We start from the raw sequence: 27288 nt of genomic DNA, 5'->3' as shown, positions 1-27288 counted from the left end.
CCGCCTAGGGCCCCACTGGAAGACTTCTCTGCCCCAAACCAAGATGGCTGCTAATCCCGATAGACTGCACTGGAAGATTTCTTCCGCCCCAAACCAAGATGGCTACTAATCCCGCTAGCCTGCTTCCACTCCAACCAAAATGGCTGCTCATCCCGTTACACTCCCCTGAGAGCCTTCTTCCGCCCCAAACCAAGACGGCCGCCACCCCCGCCAGGATTCCCCCCCTTTCCCTCACTCAAAATGGCCGCCGGCGCCACGGATGCGTTCTCCGTGCCCTATGCCAAGATGGCCGCCCAGGCGCGCCGGGCGGCGCGGTGGCTCTCCCGGCCCTTCCTCCCGGAAGGCCGCGGCGCTGGGGCGCGTCCCGCTGCGCCTGCGCTGCAGCGGTGCATGCTGGGCGCGCCCCTTCCCGCCGTGACTGTGCACATCGCGGCCCCGCGGCGGCGCCGGAAGGATGGTCGGCGTGAAGGTGATCGCGAACGACACCGAGTTCCAGCCCGAGCTCAGCGCCGCCGGCTCCCGCCTCACCGTGGTCAAGTTCACCATGCGGGGGTGAGTGCGGGGCCTGCGCGGGGAGGGCCCAGCTGCTAGCTTGTGGAGCGGGTTACGTATAACTTCGCTTTTTCTTCTAGCTATGTAGATATAAAGAGAAATACAACTTGGCGCTTTCTTTTACTTACAGGTATAAATATAGATAAAAGAAAGCGTTAAGTGTTTCGCATTCCCGCAGCAGTTTAACAACCATGTCAAAAGTCAGCACTGCATTGGAGTCACCGGGATGGGGTGTCCGGTCTCTTAGTTTTTTCTGGGACCGCTGAGGTCAAGTAACTTTTTGTTGGGAGTTACCTTTCCAGCTAGGAGAACTTGTCTTGCTCCAGTTTTCCTGTACAATATCAAACTTTATTTCTTTCTGGGAGAAATTTTACGATCTTTGCCTTCTTCCTTGCCTGAGGAAGGGCACGTATATGCCCAAAAACTTGCAAATACTTTTTTTTTGCAACTGAGTTTGTCTAATAAAAGATATCTCCTCTACCACGATGAATTCTTGTTGGGAGCTCGTTTTGCTAGGCTTTGTCTGTGACCCTTTTGCTGGGTTATTTGACCCCAGCAGTCTTTCCTGCCCAGAGCAAGGGGCTGGACATGATAATTTCACAACGTCCTTTCCAGCCCTAAACTAATGTGAATCTGTAACCCTGTTAGTGACAACCTGCTTAGGAGCCTTTTTATTTTAGTAGGCACTGTCTAAACAAGGAACAAAGGCAGCTCATAGCTGTCTTATAATGAACAGTGTTTCATTAATTTCTACAGAAGCAAATTTAATTTGTCTGTGGCATTAACTCCATAAGTTCTGGTGTCGCCTTGAAATAGCTTTGATACTTGTAGAAATTAGGACTGTAGTTACAAGGGCTCTGGCACTGTCCTGCATGCCATATGTTTGACACCCCTGCCTTAAAGTGTGGTCTACTCTTAAAGCACATGAACACTAGGTAAGAGGTTATATCCAACAAAAATTACCCAGTTGTGGATTACAAAAATGACCAAAAGGTATGCCTTGCTGCAGCAATTATGCTTCTGTGAATCAGTGACCAAGAGAAAAAGAGGAAGGTGTGCTGCATACCATCCATTGTGTAAAACATGTTAAACTGTGGCCCCTGAGCACCCTGTCCAGGTGCCACTCCTCACTGTTCTCCTGGGGCTGCTGCTGCCAGTCTCCAGGTGCCCCCCTCTGACCTGCTACTTGTCTCCACTCATAGGGGTGGGCAGTCTGTGGGGCTGCGGGAGCCTGCAGCTATGGGTTTGTGGGGGACTCTGCATGGTGCAGGGGTGCCAGTGCAGCACAATGAGGGTCACCCACTGCTACATGTGGGGTTTACAGCCATCAGCCCCCAGTCCCCCACCAGAAGCTGGACAGCTCTGGTGTAGAGAATACCATCATAGAAGAGTAAGTCTTTACTGGAAACCACAGGATATCAGAAATGGTGATGCTTTTGTGAAGAGATATTTAAATAATAATCCATAAAGTCCAGTATATGAATTGGATAGATATCTGGGTGGGGTATTATGGTCCCAGCACTCATTCCTGCCTAGAGCAGGGGGTTGGACTTGATGATCTGTTCAGGTCCCTTCTGACCCTTGTAACCATGAAACTATTAATTGAAATCCTAGATTGGTACCAGTGGTCCAGGCCCTATCTTTCTGCTGTGATTATAAGTCAGTGCTGTTTGAGAGTGGCAATCTCCCATTTGCTCCAAGGGTGGAACTTCTCTGTACTTCCTGGCTAACTAAACATGGTAGTGTAAACATGACTAAACATAAATGATAAAAGCATTTATCACTGTGCAGTAACAACATAACTAGGAAGTGCCAAGTCAGCTTGCATACTTGTCTTTCAGTGTTTCATTTTCAGTCATGCATCCATTTGCTGAATGTTTGCCAACAGGGGAGGGGTATTCTGAAACCTACAGAGGATGTCTGAGAGCCAGTCAAAGGATACACAACTTTCGTTGACTTCCGTTTGTCTTTTCTAGCTTCAGAAACCACCTCCACTCATAAACTTTTTTTTTTTTTTTAAACAGATGTGGCCCATGTTTAAGGATAGCTCCGGCTTTCAATGCTCTGAGTAACAAATATCCCCAGGCAACATTTTTGGAGGTAGATGTACACCAGTGCCAGGTGAGAAATGTACAAATATATATTTTAATAATTGTGAGATGAGGCATTAGGACATGTAATCCCTGGAAATTGTTTAACAAAAGCAAGTCAGCTTGGTCAATTGTATTCATTTTTACATTGTCTTAGAATACACATGAAAACTTAATGAATGAAGGATATTAGAAGACTTAGGAAACTGAGCTTCTAACAAAAGACAGAATAACTCATTTCATTTATTTCAAGAAGAAAAAGACCTTAGCCATGACCATCCTGAAACTCCTAAAACCGAACTGAACAATATATTAAGTGTGTGGGAGTGGGTCCAGGGAGAAATACTAAATGTTGAAAGTTCAACAGAACCCAAGAGAACAGTAGAACAGGATTATGAACACTGACAATTGTCCATAAATTAGAGGATAAATGGAAACAAAAAGCAAAAGAGTAGCCAAAAGGAGTTCTGTAAATGGATTTATATTTTAGTAAACATAAATATTTACCAAAATAAATGTTTGGCAAAACACTTATTAATGACTTGGGCCTATTTTCAATATACTTGGATAGTAACAGGGTCAAAAATTGAGATCTGACTGAAGAACCTAAACCCAAAAGTTAAACATTAATAACAGGAAGCTGAAAATCAAGAGAGGTATTGAGTTTCTACAGGTATTATTTTCATTGGAAAAGGGAATGACTAAAGAATATTAACAGACTTTGTATGTAGTGCTGAATTATGACATGTTATGAGAACTAATAAGGATAGGTAAGTAGAAAAATATGTAGCTGTATTAGGAATGCAGACAAAATACAAAATGAAAATATGTTTGTAAAGGATGAAGTTTATCACTGCTCTAGTAAAAAGAATGTACATGTACAAAAACAACAGGTACTTTTATTGGGTGGGTGAGATGGCTGGAAGTGTGCTGATTCATGAAAGCATTCATGTTTTATCTGGACTGGGATAAATAAGTGTAACCAGGAATAATTGGATAACATGTGGAGTAGGAACCTGAGACTGAAAGGGATGTCAAACCTGTTCTCTTGCTGTCGCAGTTGCACATCATGAGTTTTGCTCATAAATATGTCAGGTTCCGTCTTTAAACAAACTTGGCTATGGGCAGGCGTACCATGTAACTGCTTTAAGAGTGTGTAGGGTTAAACTAGGAAGAGTTGTGGTGAGGGTGTGTGTTCTGGCCACAGTCTTTTATACAGCCCAGCCCAACCCTTCTGCATAGTCTCTGGAGCAGCCCTTTGCACTGCTTGGCCAGTGGGGCTAGTCTGGGCTGAAGCAGCCTTTTACATTGGCTGGCTGGAGCAGCTGGGGACAACCAGGGCATGTAACACCCCATCCTCCTCCCTTCCTCTCATCCCCCAACCAACACGGGATTTTTGCCCAGGGCAGAAAATTCATTAGTTATCGCTCTGCTCCTGCCTGCTTCAGTCTTATCAGAAAACCCCAATACAGGCAGAAGCGTGCAACAGGACCCAGCTTGAGAATCACTGAGGGAAAGAGAGGCAAGTACAGCAGTGGTTCTCAACCAGGGATGAGTCCAAATTAAAAATAGTTGTTAAGGGATGCTCTGACTCTTTAAAATGTTGAAAACCACTCACATTTTTTTTTGTTAGTCTGTAAATACTTCTCATTAATTTTGAAAGGATTGCCAAGACATCTTTAAGATGTACCAACAAAATTTTTACTAAACAAGTATGTCACTAAAATCCAGTCAACCGTTCTAAATTTTTTGTGCATTCCAAGTAAAAAAAGTAAGGTTTAAAATTAATGTTTCTTAAGATAAGTTAAGCTTACCAATTGCATGCAGGAATGTATTGTACCCAGCAAAATGCAGTTTTAAAATTGCATATTCATAATCACAATCTGAAATACATTTTTGAAAAAGGAAGTTTTAGTGGCGTAGTATTAAATACAGCAAAGCAATTTCTTTTTTCTTCTTCATCAGGTAGCTTTAGCATCTAAAAATAACAGCATCATCAAAATCAGAAAAAAAATTGTGTTAAAAATAACTTGGTTGGAGAGGGAGGTCAGTGAGGAACCTTTGGGTTTAACACTAATGAAATTTGCTCTTTAAGCCTAATGGATATGATTGCCTCAGGAGAACAAACTGTCTAATGAAGTGAGTGCATGTCTCAGCGTGATTGTTACCTCTGCATACCCTAACCAACCCATCTGGGGGAGCTGGCAGGATGTAATGTCTGATAAAGAGCAAACAGAAAAAGGAACAAATGCGATTGTTCCATTCTTTCCCTAATTTTAACAGCAACAGTATTTATCTGCTACCCAAATGTGGCTTTACCCTCTTTTTGAAAGGGTGGAGAACAAGGTAAGCTAGAGGTTTCTTAAGCCTCTTTCTCTCAAAGCCTTCAGTTTTAAGGCTACCCCAGACCAGCACTACCTTTTAAACATGCCAAGATGCAGATAATCATAATTGCTAACATTTCTGCCTATTAATAAAGATACTCCTTTGACCATGGGACTGTTTTTGAGTTTAGTAATTTTTATTTGATATTAGTTTTATTGTGCTACACTAATAACTAATTTATTCTAGGGAACAGCTGCAACCAATAATATATCAGCAACACCAACATTTCTGTTTTTCCGAAACAAAGTGCGAATTGACCAGTATCAAGGAGCAGATGCTGTAGGATTAGAAGAAAAAATTAAACAGCATCTTGAGAATGATCCTGGAAATAATGAGGACACAGATATTCCAAAAGGATATGTAAGTATCTCTAAAAGGTTTAAGTAAATATTTAAGAGCTGTATCAAGACAATCTCTTTAAAAATGAATTTTTTATCTAAGTTGAGTAATGTTAGGCAGAAGTCTAAGTGTGTTGCAATTTTTGGGAAGAACATTCATTTAGTTTTCATTTTCCTCAAAACTGTTGGAGATTTGTATGCATACTAGGGAGCTAATATAGCATTTAAAAATTCTGTTTGCTAGCTTATTGGGTGTTTATACACATGGTCTGGAAAGCAGGGGAGAGAGGGGGTGCTTTAATTAGAGCACCCAGAGCATATCGTGTATTGGTGTCCCCGCTCTGAAAAATGGCAGTGGTGGCACTATAACTAAAGTTTGTCGAACTAACTTTAGTTAAAGCACCCTTGCTGCTGTTTCTCAGTGCGGGGATGCTGATATACGAGATGCTGGAGTCTGCTGGAGCATAGTAATTAGTAATAATTGATCCTGCTCCAACGCACTGTAATTACAGCACATCAGAGCAGCGTCAGTGTGCATGTATAGGTGCCCATTAAGCTCCAGTCTTGGAACAAATTTGGTTATTTATTCTTATCATTGGAGATTTCTTCCCATCATTTAGGATATTGATTTTTTTTTTTTTTTAATTTCATTCTGAAAACTTTACTACGGTTGCTTAATGAGCAGGTTTTTTCCCTCAGACTTCTCCATCTGTGTTCCTCAAGCATTTCTAGAAGTTTCATCCAGAAAATGGCAGTTATTTCAGGAACAGGCAAAAATCTTTAAAGTTTATTCTCTGAAATGTAGCCTAGTCTTGCCTCTCTGCTACCTGTTCAGTATTTTCCGTAGGCCTTTTTTCTTACTGCATATTCATTTGTCTTCCTTTCACATTTTTTTAATTGTTCTGGCACTTTGCAGTTCCTTTGTGGAGCACATACTGGCTCTCTATAAAGCACAATAGTAAAAGGGAAGTAGTAGACAAGGTAAATCACAAGAACCTAAACATCCCTTGTAAACTTGGTTTAGTGAGTAAAATGTAATATTAATTGCTGAATGCCTTGTGTGGTTAGAATATCATTCATTATGATGGTGGAGCTAAAATACTGTAGTCCCTAAACCCACAGTAATGGGCTTCAGTTTCCCATCCTTGTGATGTGCAAGCGTTCACTGTGCTGTAATGATGCAGTTCTGCCCAGACGTTTGCTGGAAGCAGCTTATTGGGAGCATAGTCAAATGATGTATGTTATGGCCTTCTATAATTTCTGATGACTTTTGCAAAACTGGACCACATCACAGAATATGGCTACTCTCCCTCACCTGTAGAACACAAGTGTGTAAGTAGCAGTCGTCTGGTGATAAGAAAGATGTTCAAAGTAATACCCAGCTCAGTAGGAGTTCTTTCAGTTAAAGCACGACAACAGTTATTCTTTTGGTTATTGTAAGTTTACAGTCACTTTTTTATTTTGTCATGCATCTCTTCTTTTGCATCTGGAAGGATTGAAGTGCATGAATTTTCATTTATTTGCTCTTTTAAAAATGTAAGCAAGTGTTTTGTCTGTCAGAAAACTGTGGTTTAATGTAGCTGCAGTAGCAGGACCCTGTAACTTTTTTTTTTTTTTCCTTGGCCCAACCAACATAAATCTTCATTGAAGTGAAAATCAACTTACCATTTTTGGAGGGATAGATATTTGGAGAAATACTTTACCATCAGCATTTTGAAAATTAAAGAAACAAATTAAAAGAATAACAACACATTAAATACAGACTACAGTTTAACAGTTGGGGAAAAAAGGGTAAGCCTAAAAAGAAATATGTTTTAGGTTAGGCTGTAAAAACTGCTGAAGCCAATTTTTCTGTCAGGTCAAGCTTCTTTTAAAAAGTGTTCTTCTCGCTTAATAATACATTAATTATTTTTGTATTAAAAAGTCTTTTAGGAATTTCTTTATTTTTGGCAGCTTTTTTCCCTCCTCTACCACTTTCCTCTAAATTTTGTAGTAATTTGTAGACTTCTGTGGAGGAAAAGTAACATTCTAAATTATAAACTTTTATTATTCTGTGTAGTAATGTTCAAGGTAAATATTGAAAACAAAGATTTTTCATGTAGTAAATTTAAACATTGTTAATGCTGATCACTTGTATCCTTTCATGTTGGTTAATGAAAATAGACTAGGTAACACTAACCAAAAAACTTACGAACAAGTTTAATTTTTAACTCTCACCAGGGCTTTACCACAATGCTTCAATTGTAAGGGAATATCGCGTTCGGCACAAACCAAGTGGTAATTTAAACAGTTTATTGAAGCATTACTGTTAAACTGTTTTAAACTCTTAGTTTTGTAATAAAAACAGCACTGGACCTGAATAAACATGAAAAAATGTTCTTTGTAACAAAAGCTTGAAAAAAATTACAGTATTGAAGCATTTTGTCACAGCCTTCTTTTTCTAGTAGCTGCCGAAAGTGCAGGTAACACTTTCACGCTTTGGCCTCAACTCCAAGTATCTCTTTAAACTGCGACATTAAGGAGTATTTTGATTTGAAATGCTTAGTGCTCTCGGGAAATTATTTTCACCATCCTCTGCTTGTTTTCATATTACCTCAAGGCAACTGTGCATTGCAAATCATAAGCATGTCTGACAGCTGTACTAACAAACACATGTAAATGAGAAACTTAATGTGACAAAACACTCTCCTGGAGCTGTCATCTTAGGTGGCGTTCGCTAAGCAATATTTGGTATAATGTTTCTCCCTAAAAAGAGATCACTTATTTTTTTCCTGCCAGAAATATAAAAGCACTTGTTTGAATATGTTCTATTATTTCAAAGACTAGAACCTCTCATAGTCAGTAATTTGATAGCTATGGTGCAGTAGCATGATGGTTTGCAGTTAGCATTAGCAAATCTGGTGTATTAAATTTAACTATGAAGAGTATCTGTGAAACCTAGAATTATGTTGTTAAATGCAAAAACGCATCTCTTTGAATGTTAAGTACTTTGAATTCATAGCTAAATAGAGCCACACTCCACTACAAATACAAGCAGGTTACCTTTCCAGCTGAATCTTTCTTATGTAAATAAAGCACAGGAATATAGACCACTCAAATTTGCAGTAGTCCAATTACTTGTTGACTGTACCACAGTGTGCATTGCATCGAGATGTGAATGTAAATACTTATGCTAATAGATAATGTCACATTCTGAGTGGCAACATTGTAATGCAGAGCTATAAAAGGTTTTGCTTTTTGGCTTCACAGCCCCAAACACATTAAAAATAAGTAAAATGAATGCAAAGTATGTAAGGTGGATGGTCTTTCTTTTTAACTAGAGAAAGTTCATAAAATTAAGAGGTTTTTTTTCTAGGTTAAAATTAATTTGGTAACATTGAAGGCACACCATTATGCACACAGTTATAATTGGAGTCCAATTCTTTATTTGCATGCTGATTTCCAAAACCTTGACACTTAGGGTTGACATTTTTCTATTATCTAGGCTGGAGGTATCTGGGCAGTTTGAAAGAAAAGTTTCAGGCTTATGAGTTAGCTAGGTTGGGAGATTTCATGTTTTTGTGTGTGGTGCTGGAGCTTCTGGCAGAAAAGGGACTTAGGCTACCTTACCTTTTATAACAGTAGTTAAGACAACACTAAACCAAGAGTCTGAGCATGTAGACTATCTTCAGTTATCTTTTGGCTATTTTGTGGGGTGGTAGGGAGATGTTCTACCGTAAAATAATTTAAAAGAAACCTTGGTCATATACAAGCGTTCATTTTCTACTGGGAGGATCACTGTTCTCTTGGGAGAAACTCAAAGTGTGCAGATATTCAAGCTTTTTCTCCTGGAGAAAAAATAGCCACTGGGAGGAAAATAGCTAGGAACCAATGGGAGTTAAATTGCTCCCGTCTCTCAGAAGACTGAATATCTGCACAGTTTCCCTTGGCTTTTAACTTCTCTTTAGGACCAAAAGGAGTTGATCTGGGGGAATCGCTCCCATATCTTCCCAAGACTGGAGTCATCAGTCTGGAGAAGGTAGAGGGATTGGTGGGGGGGCAGTCACTATCCTCAACCCACAGACCGGGAGGGGAGGGAGGGGCAGCTGCCAGCTGCTCCCTGCCTGCTGCTTACTCTGGCGTTTGAGTGCAGGGTGAGGCAGGGGCATTTTGCCACGGTGGTAAGGTTCACAAGACTTGCTGCTGTGACAGCATCCTGCCCTGCTCCGAGTCAGCTGGGCACTGGATGGCAAGGAGAAGGTGAAAGGCCTGGGAGCTGGGGATACAGAGGTGTTCCCCAAACCAAACACCTGATCCCTCTGGCTTTTAAATTGTTGTCCCCACTTCTCAGCTGAGTGACATAGAGAAAGGGGAAGCAGGCAGGGAGCAGCACTGCCAGGCACTTGTTTTTTTTCATCTAGGGCTGTTGGAGGGGAACCTAATATATATTGTTTTTAGGACATTTTTTGTGTTGAAACCAAAAATGCTAAATAAATGTGTGCAAAAATGTAGACGGGGGTGAGCAATTTATTTGGGCTGGAGGGCAACTTCAGGAATCTTGGTGAGCTGTTGAACCAGAGGGCAGGGTGCTAACCCGGCTTGAGCCCTGTAACGCAGCTGTTTACACCACCCCCGGTTGGGGAGGCAGCTGGAGAGATGCCAGTTGATTCTCTCTGGGCTCATGTATCCCACACCCACCACTGAGGGTACCTGATGAAGCAGGTGTGTGGGTGGGGGTCCTGCCGGAGACTGCTGGGACCCCCACAGGCAGGGTGCACTCAGCCAGGTGGATGGGATGGGGCTGTGGGCAGGCAGGGAGTGGAACCAGTGGGCAGGCCTGGGATCATGGGGCCAGGGCCAGGGCAGAGACATGTGGGGAGCGGCTCACAATTCTCCCCTGGGACTTGGCCCTGTGCTGTCCCTGCCCCACGATATGATCACTACTCATCTGTTCCTGTTCCCAGATGCCTCTCCCTGCCTGCCTACAGCCCCATCCCATCTGCCCAGCTGAGTTTGCCTGCTCATGAGGTCCCAGCCTGGTCTCCATGGACACCCTGTCCACTCCATCTGGCACCCCAGGCAGTAGGTGCAAGGCGGATGGTTTGGGGTGCCTGATCAGCAAGTCTGGGAGTGTTGACAGCAGACATGCTGGCAGCAGCAGCCAGGAGTGTGAGGGTAGAGCGAGTCACCACTGCAGGTGCTACCAGGAAGCTGAGTCCAACCACTGTACCACCCAGCCCTGTGGACTACAGCTCCTGGCCTGCCTGAGCGCTGTGTGCAGGGATAGGTCAGGCTGTGTTCTGCCCCAGGTGGCACCTCTGTCCCTGGAGGCAATGGGACGGCCACATGCACTGCAGTCTAGGCTGTCCCATACGCTTGGGCTGGGTGGGGTCCTGCCTTGTGCTGGATAAAATTGCTGGGTGGGCCATATTGTGCTCACCGCAGCATAGATCATACCTTCAGTCAAAAGTTGTAACCTAATGGTAGCCTGTTGGTGTTCTCTCTTCATTCTTCTTAAAGCGTGAAGAACCTTAGCAAGATTCTTTATATAAGAGAGCTCAGCTATGAAGAAATTTGGTATACAGTAAATATAGCAATTGTTGTTCTTTGCTGTTCTCAAAAAGGCTGGGGAATTCTTAACACCTGGTAAGTCTTCATTAAATACCAAACCTGCTGGAAATGTGTGCTGTCTAGTCATCAAAGCCTTTTATGAAACTAGCAGTTTCTTTTTTTTTTTTTTCCCCAACCCTCCATGTGAAAGATATAAAAAGATTAGCTTTGCAAATGGAGCCTAGAGTATATTGCTCCAAGTGTTACTAGACTGTTCTATTATGATGTATGGTTTATCTTTGAAGAGGTACACTTCTGGATTTTCCTACAAGATCATTAAAACTTAAGTTATAATCCCTGTCCTGAAACTGCATGTCAAAAAAGTTTTGGGGATACAGGTTTGATAAAGCAGTCAGAACACAGCCTCAGATAACTCTCTCTTCCCTGACTGAGATCTTAGTAAATATATGGTCCAGGGAATGTGTGGTTACAAATCTTGTAAATGGGCGTGGGGGAGGATGTTTATACAACTCATACAGTGGAGTTGTATAAACCTTGTAAATTTTGAAATGTGGGGGACAAATATTAGCAACTTTGGAATAAATGTGTTCAAAATAAATGTACACATGGGAATTTACATGCATGTAAATTATTGTGGGTATATACAGACGTAGTTCACTCGCATGCAGGACTTACTAACTGATAAAGTGAGGAGTTATCCCTGATCCCTTCAACCCCAGCCTTGCCCCCAAGGGTGAACTAAGTCTATACATCCCCATAAGAATTTAGGTGCATACAAATTACTTTTCATACATTTATATTGAACCTATTTAAAGTATTTCAAAGTTGGTATTTTTTTGGTTCCCTGCGTTTCAAATTAACGAGTCTTTCCTGGTCTAAGGGACCGGAAAACAGCTTCAGATGTAAAGGAGACATTTCAAATTATTTGCATGATAAGGCATACAAAAACGTATCCTTTCAGATGGGGAGTGACAATAGTTTTGAGGTATCCAATACTTTGAACTATCAGATATCAAATGAATATGGTCTTACTGTAATGCCTTCATAATAAGGTTATTTTTTTGTTTTAAAAACTGGGGAAGAGAGAAATACTGTTTCTTTAGATTTCATTCTGTTCATGATGAGAAGTTTTACTAGCTGAGACATACTAGTGCTGTTGAGTGAGTTGACTTTCAGGTACTTAGTAACACTTTCTCTTTCAGATGGATTTAATGCCATTTATTAATAAAGCCGGCTGTGAATGTCTTAACGAAAGTGACGAGCATGGGTTTGATAACTGTTTACGTAAAGACTCTACCTATCTGGAATCAGACTGTGATGAGCAGGTATGCTGTGGGAGATTGGGGCTGGAGGGCTTTGTCCATGCGTGTCTTGCAATTTAGAATAGCTCCTTCACAAAAACAGGTTTTCCTTTGTGTATTGGCTAACAGTTATTTCATTCTTGTTGGCTTATAGAAGCCAAAAGTTTAAGGGGAAGGAGAAATAAGTAAAAACTGTGTAAGAAAACTATAATAGCTTTTCTCATTTTCTGTTTTTGGTTAAACCAAAATGCTGAGTACCAAAGCTTTTACCAGCAACCTTACAATAGCCAGCTGTAAAGACAGTTAAAACATTAACATCATAGAATTAAAATAGTAATACAGTTCTGTTTTTCAATTCGCAGTACCTTTTTAAAAGGAGGTAAGGAGTAAATTAGTTTTACCCTACCTATGACATTTCAAAAAAAGGATAGAAATAGTCTGTTAGATGCACTCAAAGCATAGAGCAAATACTTTAAAATGTGCTTGGTATTATCAACAGAATCTTAAATTGTCTGGAGCCTTTCAGAGAATGAAATGTGTTGGAGTTATCTTGACCTTTAGGCTTCAAGCTTTTCATTTCTGAAAACTTGTGGGTGTTGTTTTTGGGTGTCTACAGGGCCACTTTTAGGCACTTTAGATGTAGCATCTAGATTTGGAGCTACCCAAAAGTATGAGCCTAATCAGATACCATGAGCAAGATTTTCTAGGTTTAGGACTTTGATTTTTAGATACCTACTTACTCTTACCTCTGACTACAAGCTTCAAGTTTCTGGTGAAATGGCTTTCAGCAAAGGCTTTTTGCTTGAGCAGTATTAAATGGTAGTCATGTTTTAATTGTTTTATGGAAGGATTCACATTTTGCCATTTCCTGTGAATTAATAAGAATTTTCACTTTTCATTTAGTTAACTATTGCTTTCTGTTTCAAAGTGTCCTGGATTCAGGAATGCCTCATGCTTTTTATTTTTTTCACAGCTGCTTATTACTGTAGCTTTTAGTCAGCCTGTCAAGCTTTATTCTATGAAGCTTCAAGGACCAGATAATGGTGAGTAATGTGCATTTGTTTGTTCACACAATAAACTTGCTCCCAATTAGTTTCCATTTTATAGTTTTTAGTGGGTGTCCAGATTTTAACTAGACTTTCAAGTATCCAAAACCTAATTGCTGCAGTACCTGTTTCCTGAGCAGTATGATTATTATTTGTAAATACCACATTATCACAGCAAAGGCAACTAATTTTGGCAGCTTTGTCCCCGGATCCCGGTGCCCTCTGGAAATCCTTCAGTATCTTCACTGAAATACTAAAAACAGGGGTTAATAAAATGGAATAAGTAATCAATAGAATAACCGTGCCCATTCTTTGTTGCATGTAGTTTAAAACATCTTTTGTTTTTGATAGGTCACAGGTGCTTATACTGACAGTGCATGGTATGAAAGGGGAACATACTTAAAAATTATTTAGGATGAAGCTATAATTACTAAACTACTTTATTTCTTTTTTAGGTGGCAAAGTGGGTTTTTTAGGTGGTAAAAATTAAATTACCACCAGGTGGTAGTATATAACAAACCAATATTGTCTCCCCTAAAATATTTTTGGAATCTTATATTTGTAAAAAGTGGCTCAATCACTTAAATTTCTTAACACAGGTCAAGGTCCTAAATATGTAAAAATCTTTATAAACCTCCCACGATCAATGGATTTTGAAGAGGCAGAGAGAAGTGAACCAACCCAAGCCCTGGAACTAACACCAGATGACATTAAAGAGGATGGTATTATCCCACTTCGCTATGTAAAGTTTCAGAATGTTAACAGTGTAACTGTAAGTAAAGCTTTCTCTCCAGTTTCATACAGACTAATATAAAACTTTCAAAACATTTAGGGAAAATTGAAGATTGAATTAAAGATTTGAATAAAGCATATGACAGTCGAGAATATCTGTACATTAATGACCAGCTCGGGTTCATAGACCCCCAGGACTAGAAGGGACTTCATAGGCAATCTGACCCAATCCTATGCAGATATGATACTCTTAAATCATCCTTATATAATCTTTATCCGACCTGTCCTTGAAACTAGCCAATGAAGAAGACTTCCCAGCTTTTCTGGACAGTCAGTTCCAGTGCCTTGTTGTTTTAACAGGAATGGAGTTCTTGGAGGTCTAATTTAAATCTGTTTTGTTGCAATTTAAAGCTATTGCTTTGTGTCCTGCCTTCTGCAGCAAAGGAAACGCTGCTTCTCCATCATCTTTATAGCAGCATTTCATTTGAAGTCTGCTATTACATCTTCCTTTGATTGCCTTTTCAAGTTAAGCATGTCTAATTCTGTCACCCTTTCTCATATTCCTTGGCATCAAGCCCCTTTATCATTTTTTTTCATCTGCCTGTGGACCAGGGGTGGGCAAAACACAACTCACAGACCAGATCCAGCCTGCCAAGGGGTTCTGTCTGGCCTGCAGTGGGTCCCTTGGTTCTACCTGGCCTAGGAATGGGGAGCAGCCCAGGCTGTGGCACATGCAGCCAGTTTCACCCAGGCATGCAGTGGGGTAGGGGTGGTACAGTGGCCTGAATCGGTTTCCTGGCAGCCTGAGCTGCAGCAGCTTATTTTGGCTGACTGCTGCTGCCTGGGGACACTAGATGGAGTGGGCAGGCAGGTGAGGTCTCCATATGGGCGGGCCCCCTCAGGCAGGGTGTGCTCAGCCAGATGGATGGGATGTGGCCTTAGGAACACAGGCAGGGAGCAGGGCTGTGGCTGGGATCGCAGGAAGGTTACAGTGCAGGGCCGGAGCCTAGGGCATAGCCCTGATACACTCCCCACACATGCCTGCCTGCAGAACCGGTGCCTGTCGCGGGGACGTGTGGGGAGCGGATCGTAGGTCTTCCGTGAGCCCCAGCCCCATGCTGTTACTTCCCCACAATCCCAGCCCTGCCTGTCCTGCACCCAGACACTGCTCACAGGTCCCTGTGGACCCATTCAATTCACCTGGCTGAGCATGGCCTTCCTGAAGGGGTCCCAGGCCGATCTTGTTGGAGACCACACCTGCCTGTTCTGTCAGGCACCCCCCAAGGCTCTTCAATTGCTGCTCTCCCCCACTGTGCTGGGTCAGCACTGCCCTCTTTCCTGCCTCCCTCCCAAGCCTGCAACAGCTCACCAAAACTCCATAAGTGGCCTAAAATGTGGAGCTCAGAACTGCAACCCTCGCTGTTAAGATAAAGACAGAATTTTCTGTCTGATTTGAGCTCCCAGCCATCATTACTTTTTCTGTGCATTTCTTTACTTTTTGAAAGCAGTGTAGTATGCCAGACTCTCACCTTTTGCAGATACTAATACACTGTTGTTATCTCAGTCACTTCTTGCTAAGCTGAACATACCAAGTTCTTTAGTCTCTCCAAGGCATTTTCTCCAGACGCTAAATCATTATTGTAGCTCTCTTCACTATTTTCTCTGGGTTTTTTCTCTCTCTTTTTTTAATATGGAAGAAAAAAAAAGAGGAGGAGAGGATTGTATTAGCGCTCTGGCAGATTTTTATGCTTCAAATTCATCAGCATGTTTATCCACTGTGAACCCTAAATTTCTTCAGGCAATGCTTTTCAAGATACCTTTACCAATTCTATAGGCTTGTCCTGCATTCTTTCTGTTTAGAACTATGATCTTGCATTAGGTTGTACTAAATGCTTTTTGTTTGAATTGGGCCCCATTCTAGGAAGTCCAAGTTGATACGTAGGACTTTCTACAGATTTTTGTCATTCACAGGTTTTTCCATCAGCAGGAACTTCTTTATATTTACTTCCAAAATGTTTATGAAGTGTTGCATGCGTCAAACTTAGTATTGATCTCTGGGGAAACCTTGCTAATAAACACCTTGTTGATGACTGTTTTTTTGAGATCTTCCATTTAACTAGTTCTTATTCTAGCTAATGTTCAGTTTATTGACTCTCAATAATGCTGTCATTAATCAGAAGTTCATGCAGACCTAAGTCAAAGTCTTTACAGAAGTAATATGTCTATGGTTTCTCTTTCAACCAAACTCATAATTTTAATTTTGAAAGTCCATTCATGTCAGACATTTATTTTTACATAAAACCTGATCACTGGTGCTGGAATCTTATCTCATCTTTTCTGAAATTGAAGTCAGACTAACAACATTAAATTTACCTTGATCATCCTGCTCATCCCTTTTGGGAGGGTGCTAACATTGTGCCAGTACTTGGTCTTTTGCATTTCAAAAATTCTAGTATCCAGAGGTTTATTAAATACTAGTATGAAACCAGAGATTTCCTCTGCCAGCTGTTCCTTGGTGCATGCCATCAAATCCATTGATTTAAAGCTGCTTATCTCTGGTAGATGTCACTTTAATATCCTCCCTAGTTACTAATGGACTAGGAGGCCTGTCCTCATGTCATAGGTGTAAATCGTTCTCTTCCTTTCCAAATACAGATCAAAAATATTTATTCAAGTCTGCTTCATTATATGTGAACAATTTTGTTTTCTATCTTTAATAAGCCTTATTACTATAAAGGTTTTTAGTATATTTAATTCTCAATTTTCCTTAGCTGTATCAGCTCTGTTTTCTCCCCTGATGTTAAATTCCTTTATCGTCTTTCTATACTTCATAGTTTCTAATTGTATCATTTCTATTTATATTCCTCTTTCCATTATTACATAGTACTTTTTATTTCTAATGACTACTTGCAACCTGCCATTGAACCTCATTTGTCTGGAATCATCAACTTTGTTACCCAGTCCATCCCTTAAGAAAATGAATGGCAACAGCCTCTGTTTAATGAAGGCTAGACATAGTCATTCTGTGCCAGATACCTAGAATATAATGCTTTACAGAAGGCATGATATCAAAGGTAAATCGTCTCAGTAAGTAGTTTCAGAAGCCAACCTAGAACAAGCAAAACACTTGTACAGAATTATGTTTAACAAGATCCAGGATATTTTTATGGGACCCTACAGCTCACCTGAAAAGTTTTCAGATTAAATTTGTATAACACCTTCTTTGATACATAGTAATGTTTCTTTGTCCCTTCTGACATCTTGCTCATATCCACTGCTTGATAATTTCCAGTGGTCCTCTTCCAGGTTCATGGATTCATATATGTACTTGTAAGTTTATCTTCTCAAGTGTTGCTTGAGAAACTTCCTGTGGAACTATGAAATACTGTGCAACTCTTAAGCAGTGTACTGTATACAGGGCCGTCCCTAGGGGGTATGAATCAGGGCAACTGCCCCGGGCCCCGCGGAGCCGGGCAAAGCGGCACGGCGATCACTTGGCACCCCCCTGCCCCACTGCTGAATTCAGCGTGTCCACCCCTCTTCCCCCCCCCCCCGCCAAATCCGCTGCTGGCTTCCCCATGTCCAGGGGCAGGACGACATGTCCCAGGCCCTGCACCATGCTTGGATCATCTCTGACTGTATACCTAATAAAACTCACTTCCTTTAAGTTTCGTTTGTGGGAGCGGATAAGAACAGCTTAAAAGGAAAGGGTCGACACAAAAATTTTACTGAATTATATCCTGTCCTTGAGCGTACCATTTGAAGGCTTCCTTAAGGGGGTATGGACACTCGTATGTTTTGGAGTTGCTTCAAAGGGCAATGGCTGTTTCATTTTAATGGTTGTATGTGAACAAGCCTGGAGTGATACTAATATAGCAGAAAAGCTCAGGCTTTTAACACTGCTTCATCCAGAGTGGTTTTGCTACATTTGTATCATTCCCAGCTTGTCCACCCACAGCAGATACAAAGCACCAGCTGCTGCCCTTTTGAAACTGCTTCATATGTCCATACCCCAAGACAGAGGGGCGGGCAATCTTTTTGGCAGGCTTGCCACAAATTAGTCCTGCCCCCAGCACAATCTGCTGCTCTGCATTCTGCCCTGTGCTTCCTAGCTGATCTGCTGCTCTGACTTCTGCTGTCTGCCCTTTCTGCCAGCCTCTCTCTGAGGCTGCCTGTGCTCTCCCGGATAATGCAACGTTCAAAGACTGTCTTTGCCAGTTGGCTCCTCTAAGAATATTGACCAAATCTGAGTCTAGTTGCATCAAATCACTGAGTACAAGTATAGTCCCCAGACCTGCAATTGTGTGCATGTGAACAGTCTTCTTGCATCTATAGGATTATTTTTTGTCTTAAAGTTAAGTTACATACAAGTACTTGCAGGGTCCTCAGTATTCATCAGAATAATCGAAGACACCAGCCTAATATATTACCACACTTCAGCACCATGTCCTATGCTCTGTTCTGCTGCTTCTGTCCTCCTACAGTTAGATTTCTTCATAACTCTTACTAGCCTAGATTCTGTCCTTTCAGATTATTCAGGCCCTAGAGCAATGGTTTTCAACCAGAGTGCCCATCCCAGGTGCCTTGATGCCCTTTCAAAAACGCCAAAGGTTCCACACAATTTTAGCACAAACATGATTTACGAGATAAACCAATTTCCAAAAGAAATTTGTAGTTAGCGTCTTTCTGAGTTCTTTGCAACAGAAAAACTGCTTTATTTTTCTGTGATCAAAAAAGAGTGAAAACTAAGAGCTTGCATCTTCAGAGGGATACCTCAAGTTTATCCAAGGTGCCTTGACTCTCTAAAAAGATTGAGAACCCCTGCCTTAGAGGAAAAATCAGCTTTGTGGTAGTTGAAAATAATTTTAAAGCATTATTTCTACTGCCTATGAAATGGAGCCATGCATCCATGGTATTCAAAGACAGACGTATGCATTCCCCCTTCAGTCTGCCACCACTCCAGTCACTTGGAGGTAAGGCACCAATGGCTGCTTTCAAGCAAGGCAAAGTCAGGAAAGCTATGAGGTCTGTTCCAGTCCTTGAATCCCTCTTCTGCCTTCCTATATGTCTTCTAGCCCCAACTCCTTGTCAGTTTCCCCTCTCTACAAAAAATTATGTGTTTTTGCCTGCTTTATAAGTTGTCTAAATTTTAAAGTTAAGTTGAACCAAATTAGCAATGAGTATATAAATTGGCATTAACTCTTTGAAAAGGAATATTTTGAATTTTTCTAATGGGGAATTCATAATCCATCCAGCAAAGCACTCAGAACAGTATGTTTTCCATATTGAATTGCTCTTGAATTTAGCAAATACCAATTATTGGAAGAACTTCCTGTGTTGTCAGCTACAGATCTCCCTTGTGTTGGCAACGTGAAGGCAGGAATCTTTCTTTTAAAGGGGTTAGGGCGGTGGTAGGGAGTCTGAATTTGGATTGTACTGCTGAAGTTATCTGTTGTCCTGGCCTCACTGTTTCTAAAGATTTGGAGAAATGGCAATGTTTCCCTTAAGGGAAAGACTGTTTGCATATATTACATCTATTGTTTTGTCCTTCATTAGTTATTTGTCCAATCAAATCATGGCGATGAAGAAACAACAAGAATTACATATTTTACATTTATTGGAACTCCAGTCCAGGCAACAAACATGAATGACTTCAAGCGAGTAAGTGGTGTTTAATTCTGAAATGCAGATTTTAAGTTTTTAATAAAAATGTCATTAATTGAAAAATCCACTTTAGTTGATGTTTTATAATTCCACATCTTGACTTAAAGTAACTCTTGCACCTTTCAGAACAATGCCTATTTATCTTAAACTGAAGTGCTTACTCTGATACTATTTATAAAGTGCGTGGCTATCATTAAATTGGAACACTCCAGCAGTGTAAAAGAAGAACATGAGAGAGAAAGATAAACAGCAGCAGTAACCACTTGAGGAAAAGATGCAAAAATCATTTTTAATATTTGCAGTGTTTCAAATGGGATATTGTCCTATGTCTTCATGATGGTCAGTTTCTGGAAATACCATTGAACAGAGGAAAACAGAAAGCAGGAGTCAGCTGAAAAGATTCTTGACCAGACAATTTTGTCTTATTGATGTTATTAAGCAGGCATATGAGAGCTTCTACTTTTACGCTAACCAGTGTATTTAATCCTTATGCAATTTTATAATGTAATTTTTCAGTTCTTCTAGTATAACTTAAAAACATTTTATTCCTAAGAAAATTCTATTAAGCTATTCTTTGGTATCTGCTCCTGGAGAGCCTCAATCAAACTGAAAATGGGGATTTTGAAATCTTAATAAAAAGAGTCCTTAATAGGCAATTAACTTGAGATAAGATATTTATAACTCTTTTACCTTATCTCCATCTCACACTAACTAGATAAAATTACTTGTCTTCTGTCAGTGAACTATTTAAACTTTTGAAGGTGATAACATCACAGTTATACTCACAACATAATTCCTTTAAAACAAGTATGTTTGGCATAAGAAGTTAAGGGCTTCTATTTGCCAAGATTTCATTTATTTAAAAGTCTTGATAAACTTTCCAGTCCTAGTCTTGGAAACGTTTGATAAAACTATTGCAAGGATGTATTGATCAACTTGTATCCCATTGCTTTAAATAGGTTCCTGCAAAAAAACTAATTGGAGTTTAACAGTTTGACAGTTTTTAGCTTATAGGGAAACCTGAAAAGACTTGCTAAAAAAGCTGTCATAATAAATGTACTAGGAGTGATTGGATTTACAGCTTATAGTGGTTTAATGCATTCTTTTCATTTCAGTTGTTAAAAGGAGAAGAAATGTGTAGATTAGAAGTATCAAAATATTAGAAGTGTCTTGATTACTCGGTGTAAATGGCAGTTTTTAAAAACATTTCAATTTCTCCTTCCTCCCTGCCTTCTGTAGCATCACAGCAGGGTAGTGACTACTGTCGAGAATGGGGTCAATATTTATTATAACCTTCAGAATTTCACAAGATTCTGGGAATATTTTTTACAGTGAAACTTTGTAGGCTTGGTTTCCATTTGAAGGGAAGCTTTAACTGCTAAAGGAAATGGATTTGAGTTGAAAGCTAAAACTGAACCTGAAGGATTTTAAAAACACCAAGGGGATTCTTTTGGTTGGTTGTTTTTAGTTTTTTACCTATAAATGATTGGATAAATCATGCATTTTACACATGAACAAGCCTCATTGGTGAACTTCTGTTCAGGGAAGGGTTTCAAACTTCTTCACTGGTAGGACTGAGCTTCCACAATAGAAAACTTCATTAAAAAATTAAGTTTTACAGTTTAAGGTTGCACATTTGCACAGCTTTGCCCAACTGGTGTATCTTAACCTTTAAGCCTGTATGTTATTTTATGAGTAGCTTCCAGTGATCTTTTTAATGCAGTCATGTACACTGAATCACCACTCTTTGTCCTTTATAAAATGACAAAAGCACATAGAACAAGCAGCTAGAAAAAACTGGTTTGTTGGGGGAATCTACACATCAGTTCCTGGCTCTGAAGCTCAGGTTTTTAAACCTAGAAAAGCTCCTGTCGGTGTTGGTAAATACTGAGCCAGTTCCACTGACTTGTACATGTATGTGATACAGTAAAAGGAATGCATACTTCATAATAGCAGAGAGGTGTATATTTGTGTCCCTATGTGACTTCTATTTAGAAAGGTATAGGAAACTTTAAATGTACCATTATCAAAGAAACATAAAGGTGAACACTTTAAATGAGAGAATGAATTAAAAGGACTAATTCAGAACAGATTTAAGCTGGGGGCAGTAGTAGATGCACTGGAGGGTAAAGCTAGGGTTCAGAGAGACCCAAGCAGCAGTTCTGCAGGAAAGGACCTGGGGCTTACAGTGGACAATAAGCTGGATATGAGTCACCAGTGTGCCCTTGTTGCCAAGAAGGCTAAGGGCATACTGGGCTGAATTGGTATTAGTGTTGCCAGAAGATTGAGGGGAAGTGATTCTTCCCCTCTGTTCAGCACTGATGAGGCCACTTCTGGAGCACTGTGTTCAGTTTTGGGACCTCCTACTACAGAAAGGGTGTGGACAAATTGGAGAGAGTCCAGTGAGGGCAATGAAAATGGTTCAGGGGCTGGGGCACATGACTTTTAAAGAGAGGCTCAGGGAACTGGGTTAATTGGCTGCTGACAAATGTGAATCCTCTCCCCCCCGCTTTAATTTCTCAGACATGTATTTTTTACATTCTCTCATTAAATAGTTTACTCGATATGTGGGATTTTCATAGTTTCATAAATGTTAGGGCCTAGAAGGGACCTTACAGATCATTAACTCCAGTCCCCCTGCACTTGGGCAGGAAAGACTGCTGGGATCAGATGACCACAGCAAGATGGGCATCAAGATTTTATGTATATCTTGTATGTATATAATCAGTCTGGAACATTTAAATCTTCCTCTGTTGTTTCTAACCTATTTATGACAGACATTTTGCAATTTTACTGCAAAACCATACTGTTCTATTAATTTAGTGCTGGAAATTATTTTTATTCATTGGTAAAATATACTGAATAAAGTTTAACTAAATATTTTTTGGTTCCACTTCTTGTGCAAAGTTACCTTCATTACACCTTTCTATTTTCAACTCTGCTTCACTCACTAGTCTTAACTTTGGCTCTAACTGCCCCTCACTTTTCACCTAACTTTATAGTTATAGAAATAGTTATGTAGTAGGTGTACACATTCTCATAAATTCTGTTCCTGATAGAAAATACTCCTTCCTCTTCTCTTCATTTCTTATCTTCTGTTGTCCTAATACTTTTTTTTATCTTAAATAATAGTCAAGCAAGGGTAATCTTATTTCCAGTATTAATGACAACAAATATGCCACAAAAAATACTTTCAATCAGTTAATGTGTTTGCCCAAAAAAGGTAGCCAGTATTAAAAAAACAAGTGTGGTGTACATCTTTTTCTGAAAATCAGCAGAGCCACTAGCAGAAGCATCTCAAAAGTAATTTCATCAGTTCATTGGAATACATGGATGCAGCTATTCATTTACAGTCAATTGAACAAAACGATACCAAACAAATCACTCCTTCTGAAGGAGTAGCTACTGCTTCTCTTTTCACAACTGAACTGTAGCTTGTGAGAAGTGTAAACTTGACTTCAAAACAAATTTTTAGTACAAAGTAGGTGCACTGAATTATGGTGAGCGGTTGGGGAGATAGGAGAGACTTTTTGCCCTGCCTAAGTAGAGTGGTCCTGAGCGGCCAGAGGGTAAATTTACTTGAATTTTCTTTTGAATTTGCTGCATTATAAACAAAAAACAACCCTCCTCCCCCCCCCCGAAAAACAACAACAACAAAACATTTTGGTTGCTTGCTTTAACAGCCATCTTTATAAATAAAAGTGGTGTGTAGGATGTGTGGTAGTAATGGGAATCAAACATCATGGATATGTTGGTACTTAAGGTTTTACTTTTCTACCCAATCTGTAATGCAGACTAAATTACTGTAGCTGATTAATTTTAAAATGTTTTATACCACACACTTTTTCTAGGCCAAGTTGCCCTGTTAACCAGACCAGTAAAAACAGTAACTATTTCAAGGATATTGGTTTTATTTTATTTCCTATTAGTTCCCTAGAGTTTAGGTAACTTGTTACTGAATCTTGTGATGATTTGCAGGCTTTTTTTTAAAATGAACTTTTATTTGATATCAAAAATGCTTTTAACCTACTGTGCATTGTTATACTCATTATTAACAGAAGTAAAGAACCTTTACAACAAGTAACATAGGCTGCTTGCAGATTTTTGAAAGTGCTCTTTACCGGAAGAAGCAGCGCATTACTTTAACCTGCCTCCACAGCATCTGTAAAGATCCAGTGCTTCAGTCAGGATTTTTGGCACTTATGTAATAGCTGATTGTATCCGCTGTAGCTAGAAGTACCAAAATAGCCCCATTAATGTGCCTGATTTTTACAGACGCTGCAGAGCGAGATTAAAGTAATGTGCTGACTCTCTGGGCATGCATGGGGCTCAGCATGGGAACGTGCCAAGTTTAAAGTAAAGCACCAGTTTTCTTTCGGGTTTCTTTTGGTTTCCTTTTTTAATGTCTGCAAGCACCTGTTTTAGGGTGGGACTTATGCATGTGAAAAAAAATTTCCTCTCCCCTTTCCCTCTACTTCTTCCCCCCTTGAATTAGTATAGCTTTTTCTTTTGTCTCAATGCTACTCGTTTGCACTCCAAGCTAGCTGCTTCTTGTAACATTTTGTTTGTTTATTTTTCAGCTTAACTTCCCAACCCCAAAGAACTAAAAATGCAGAAGAACTATAATTTTTTTAATTGATCTTGTCTCGCACTGCTCCCCTTCTTGCTTCCTCCGCTCATCTAGTACCACCTGTCTCTCCTTTCCCACAATCTCACCAATGGTACAAGAGCCTTCTCTGCAGCTTCTGTCATCTGGAGCAGCCTTCCCGTGTGTCTCCTTCTCATCAGCTATTTTTTTTGATCTCCTATCTTAAAAATATGATCTTTTATCACCTTGTTTTTTGATTTCCATCCTTTTGTTATCCTTAAAACTAGCTGCCTTAAAGATTTGCCATGAAGCATTTTTCCACTTGTTTTATGTAACATGCTCTGTCTTGTATTTCATTCTTCAAAGCAGTTTGAGATGCAGCTTTTAAAAGACTGCAAAGTATTGTACTTCCTTTTCTTTCTTTTTATGAGAGTTTAATGGGGTATAACAATTACATCATCATACCATATTATTTCGGTCAATGGTAAGGATAACCTCTGGCTTCTTAATTTCTGATTTCTGTTTCAAAATGTACAAATTGAGCACACTACATAAATTGACTAGTTGGTTAGCATTTTACATAAATAGAGTATTTTGAGTGACTCCCTGTTGTTTTTAGACTGTTGTGAAGTGGTCTGGGAATTTGATTTTTTAAATTTTATTTACAAACATTTTGTATTAGGTTACAATTGCATAGCCTTCTTCAGATCTGAAGTCTTAACAAGCAACTGCCATATGGGTTATCTTAAAAAGCAACGACAGGGAGATAGACCAAATGCCCATGGAAAGAATAGCAGTATTTGTGTAGTGTAAATTCTTACAGCTGTTCTGTATTTGGATTGGGAGCAAATGAATCTCTTTGGCCCATGATGACAAAATATCCATACTGGCATGCTTAACTTTTGCAGATAATACACATGGGAGTGTTGACAATTTCCACCTCTGACTGGTATAGATTTATTTTTTGATTGATGTTATATACCTGCTAACATCTTTAATCTTTAATATATTGGTGTTTTCATGCTTAATGCATATCTGAACACTGCTTGGTGCTTAAGAAACACAGCCAAACAATAAATATTACACTCTCACTTATTTGCCAAGTTTAATCTTATATTTTTAACTTGACTTAATGGAATCTTAACCCAAGTAAATGAACTATTTCTTTTCTGCACTTTTGGATTTTATTTTCTGGACTGGTATTGTTCTAGCTTTAAGCACTAGGTCTCACAACTCTGTAAATACACTCCTGTCCATCAGCTCTTTGGAGGAGGAGGAGATGATAATGATGGCTCTTACATAGCTCTAGGAGACATGCTGACTGACCTACTTTGAAAAGTGCTTGGAGATCTGATGGAAAGAGCTGAGTGGTGAAAGCCTTTGGCTATTCCCCCTGGGGGCAGAGGACGGGGCAGGAGTGAGACCGGGCATAGATTATGGGGTAGGTTGTGTTCCTCACTGACATCCTGGGAGAAGTCAGTTCCTCTTGTCTTGCCTGGTTAAATTGTTTCAGCCAGTAGTAAAGAATGGAGCTTTACGAATCATGCCAGGCAAGGACCTGTCCTTAGGATCCAGTGAACCACAGTGAGAACCATCCTTCTAACACATTTTAGCCCAGGAGTCAATTTATTAAAATAAATTTTTACTCCCTAGAAATATCAGTGTCACCATTGCTCATAATAATCTCAAGTAATGAAGTGTAAAATTGGGCTTATTAAACAATGTGGCTTTATTAGAAACATAGGATTTAACAGTTTCAGAACCCTTTCCTAATTGGACTCCTGGCAAAACCTTGTCGGGTAAGTAAGTATTTTCAACTCGGAGGGAGAAATGGGGCCATATCTGTAAATCAAGAGGCTAAACTGATATTAGAAAGTTCTATCTTCCAGTCTGGTACAGTGATCATTAAATCAGTTTATTCCCCCACCTCTCCCCCCCTGGCTAATAACTGCTTACTGTCTTGGGTTACAAGACACCAGATTTAAAAGCGCTTTTCCTCTGCAAAGTGACTAAAAATGGTTCCATCTTAACAATGGATCTACTCCCTATGTCTTGTATTGGACTCATCTTAGCCAAGTAAGAGTGATTCTGTTCCATTCTGTGCAGAAACAAGATTAAGGTCAAGTCAGCTGCCTCTGTGCCACCTTATGGAGGTAACAGGGTTGCACAGAAATTGGAGGGCTAATCCGTGTTCCAAAAGGTCATTACTTGCTGGTGATGTGCAAGAAAAAAATAATCCAGTTTGACTGGTTCCTGATTTAGGTTTGCAGATCTGGAATTGGAAGCTTCTTACCCATACACCAAATCTGTTTGATACAGCAGTAATTAAGCAAAACTGGGAAGTTCCTATATGCCATTTTTAGTTACTTTTCAGTGTTGAATTGCGTTATAATGCAAAAATTCCTGATCAAGACCTCCTATCTTTAATGTATACATAGTTGCAGGAAATGAAAAGCTAATTGGGGTATGAGTACAAAAGGGAGGGGCTTGTTGCAGTCTTCAAGAATAGTATTTTTATTTTTTACATTGTATTTGGCTCTGACCCTTCATATGTACCTTGTTTGGTGTATATTTTTAATAGTGCGGGCTGTTTTGGTATTGCAGTTACTGTTTCCTAACTTGTCTCAAAAGAGATCTTGCTTTGCTATCTGGATTAATACTAGAAAACAGGATTCTCTCACATGCATTCCATGTCCAACTTAATTCCAGGAGGGATTTACAGCTCCCTCTACTGCCAGCATTAAGATGCATGCTGAAAAATGAATATAGTTGAAAATTTAAGAGCACTTAAATTACTAAGGGCTATTACATTTTTTGTGCAATTGCAAACATACATTAGTGGTTATCTTCTATTTTTCTTTTATCAGGTAGTAGGCAAGAAAGGAGAGAGTCACTAAGATGGAAATGACACTGGAAGGCCTTATTTCAATCGAATGAGATCTTCAGTTTATCTCCAGCTCCTGGATAATTGCTTGACTGTAGCCAGAGACTGTCAATCTGTTTCATTTAATGTCATTATCAATAAATCATTGCTTTTGTTGA

At 39.9% G+C, this 27288-nt stretch overlaps 1 protein-coding gene across 3 annotated transcripts; it reads left to right on the top strand.

Moving 5' to 3' along the window:
* The first annotated feature begins 348 nt into the window (after positions 1-348).
* TXNL1 (thioredoxin like 1) lies at positions 349-27288 on the top strand. 3 transcript variants are annotated; one of them, XM_090037842.1, is made up of 8 exons: positions 349-552; positions 2577-2673; positions 5214-5387; positions 12118-12240; positions 13190-13259; positions 13862-14034; positions 19551-19655; positions 25155-25341. In XM_090037842.1, the coding sequence occupies exons 1-8, from the start codon at positions 455-457 to the stop codon at positions 25212-25214; spliced, it is 900 nt and encodes a 299-aa protein (XP_089893968.1). In that variant the 5' UTR covers positions 349-454; the 3' UTR covers positions 25215-25341. The 3 variants fall into 3 exon arrangements, with proteins under 3 accessions (XP_089893968.1, XP_089893969.1, XP_089893967.1); XM_090037843.1 differs by lacking the exon at positions 25155-25341 and adding an exon at positions 24239-25148 and having other exon boundaries at positions 352-552; XM_090037841.1 differs by lacking the exon at positions 25155-25341 and adding an exon at positions 27114-27288 and having other exon boundaries at positions 440-552.

This window comes from Crocodylus siamensis, chromosome 3 (assembly GCF_052110815.1).
Source record: "Crocodylus siamensis isolate JL-2025a chromosome 3, ASM5211081v1, whole genome shotgun sequence".
Taxonomy (NCBI): domain Eukaryota; kingdom Metazoa; phylum Chordata; order Crocodylia; family Crocodylidae; genus Crocodylus; species Crocodylus siamensis.
This window is presented reverse-complemented; position numbering and strand designations above follow the sequence as displayed.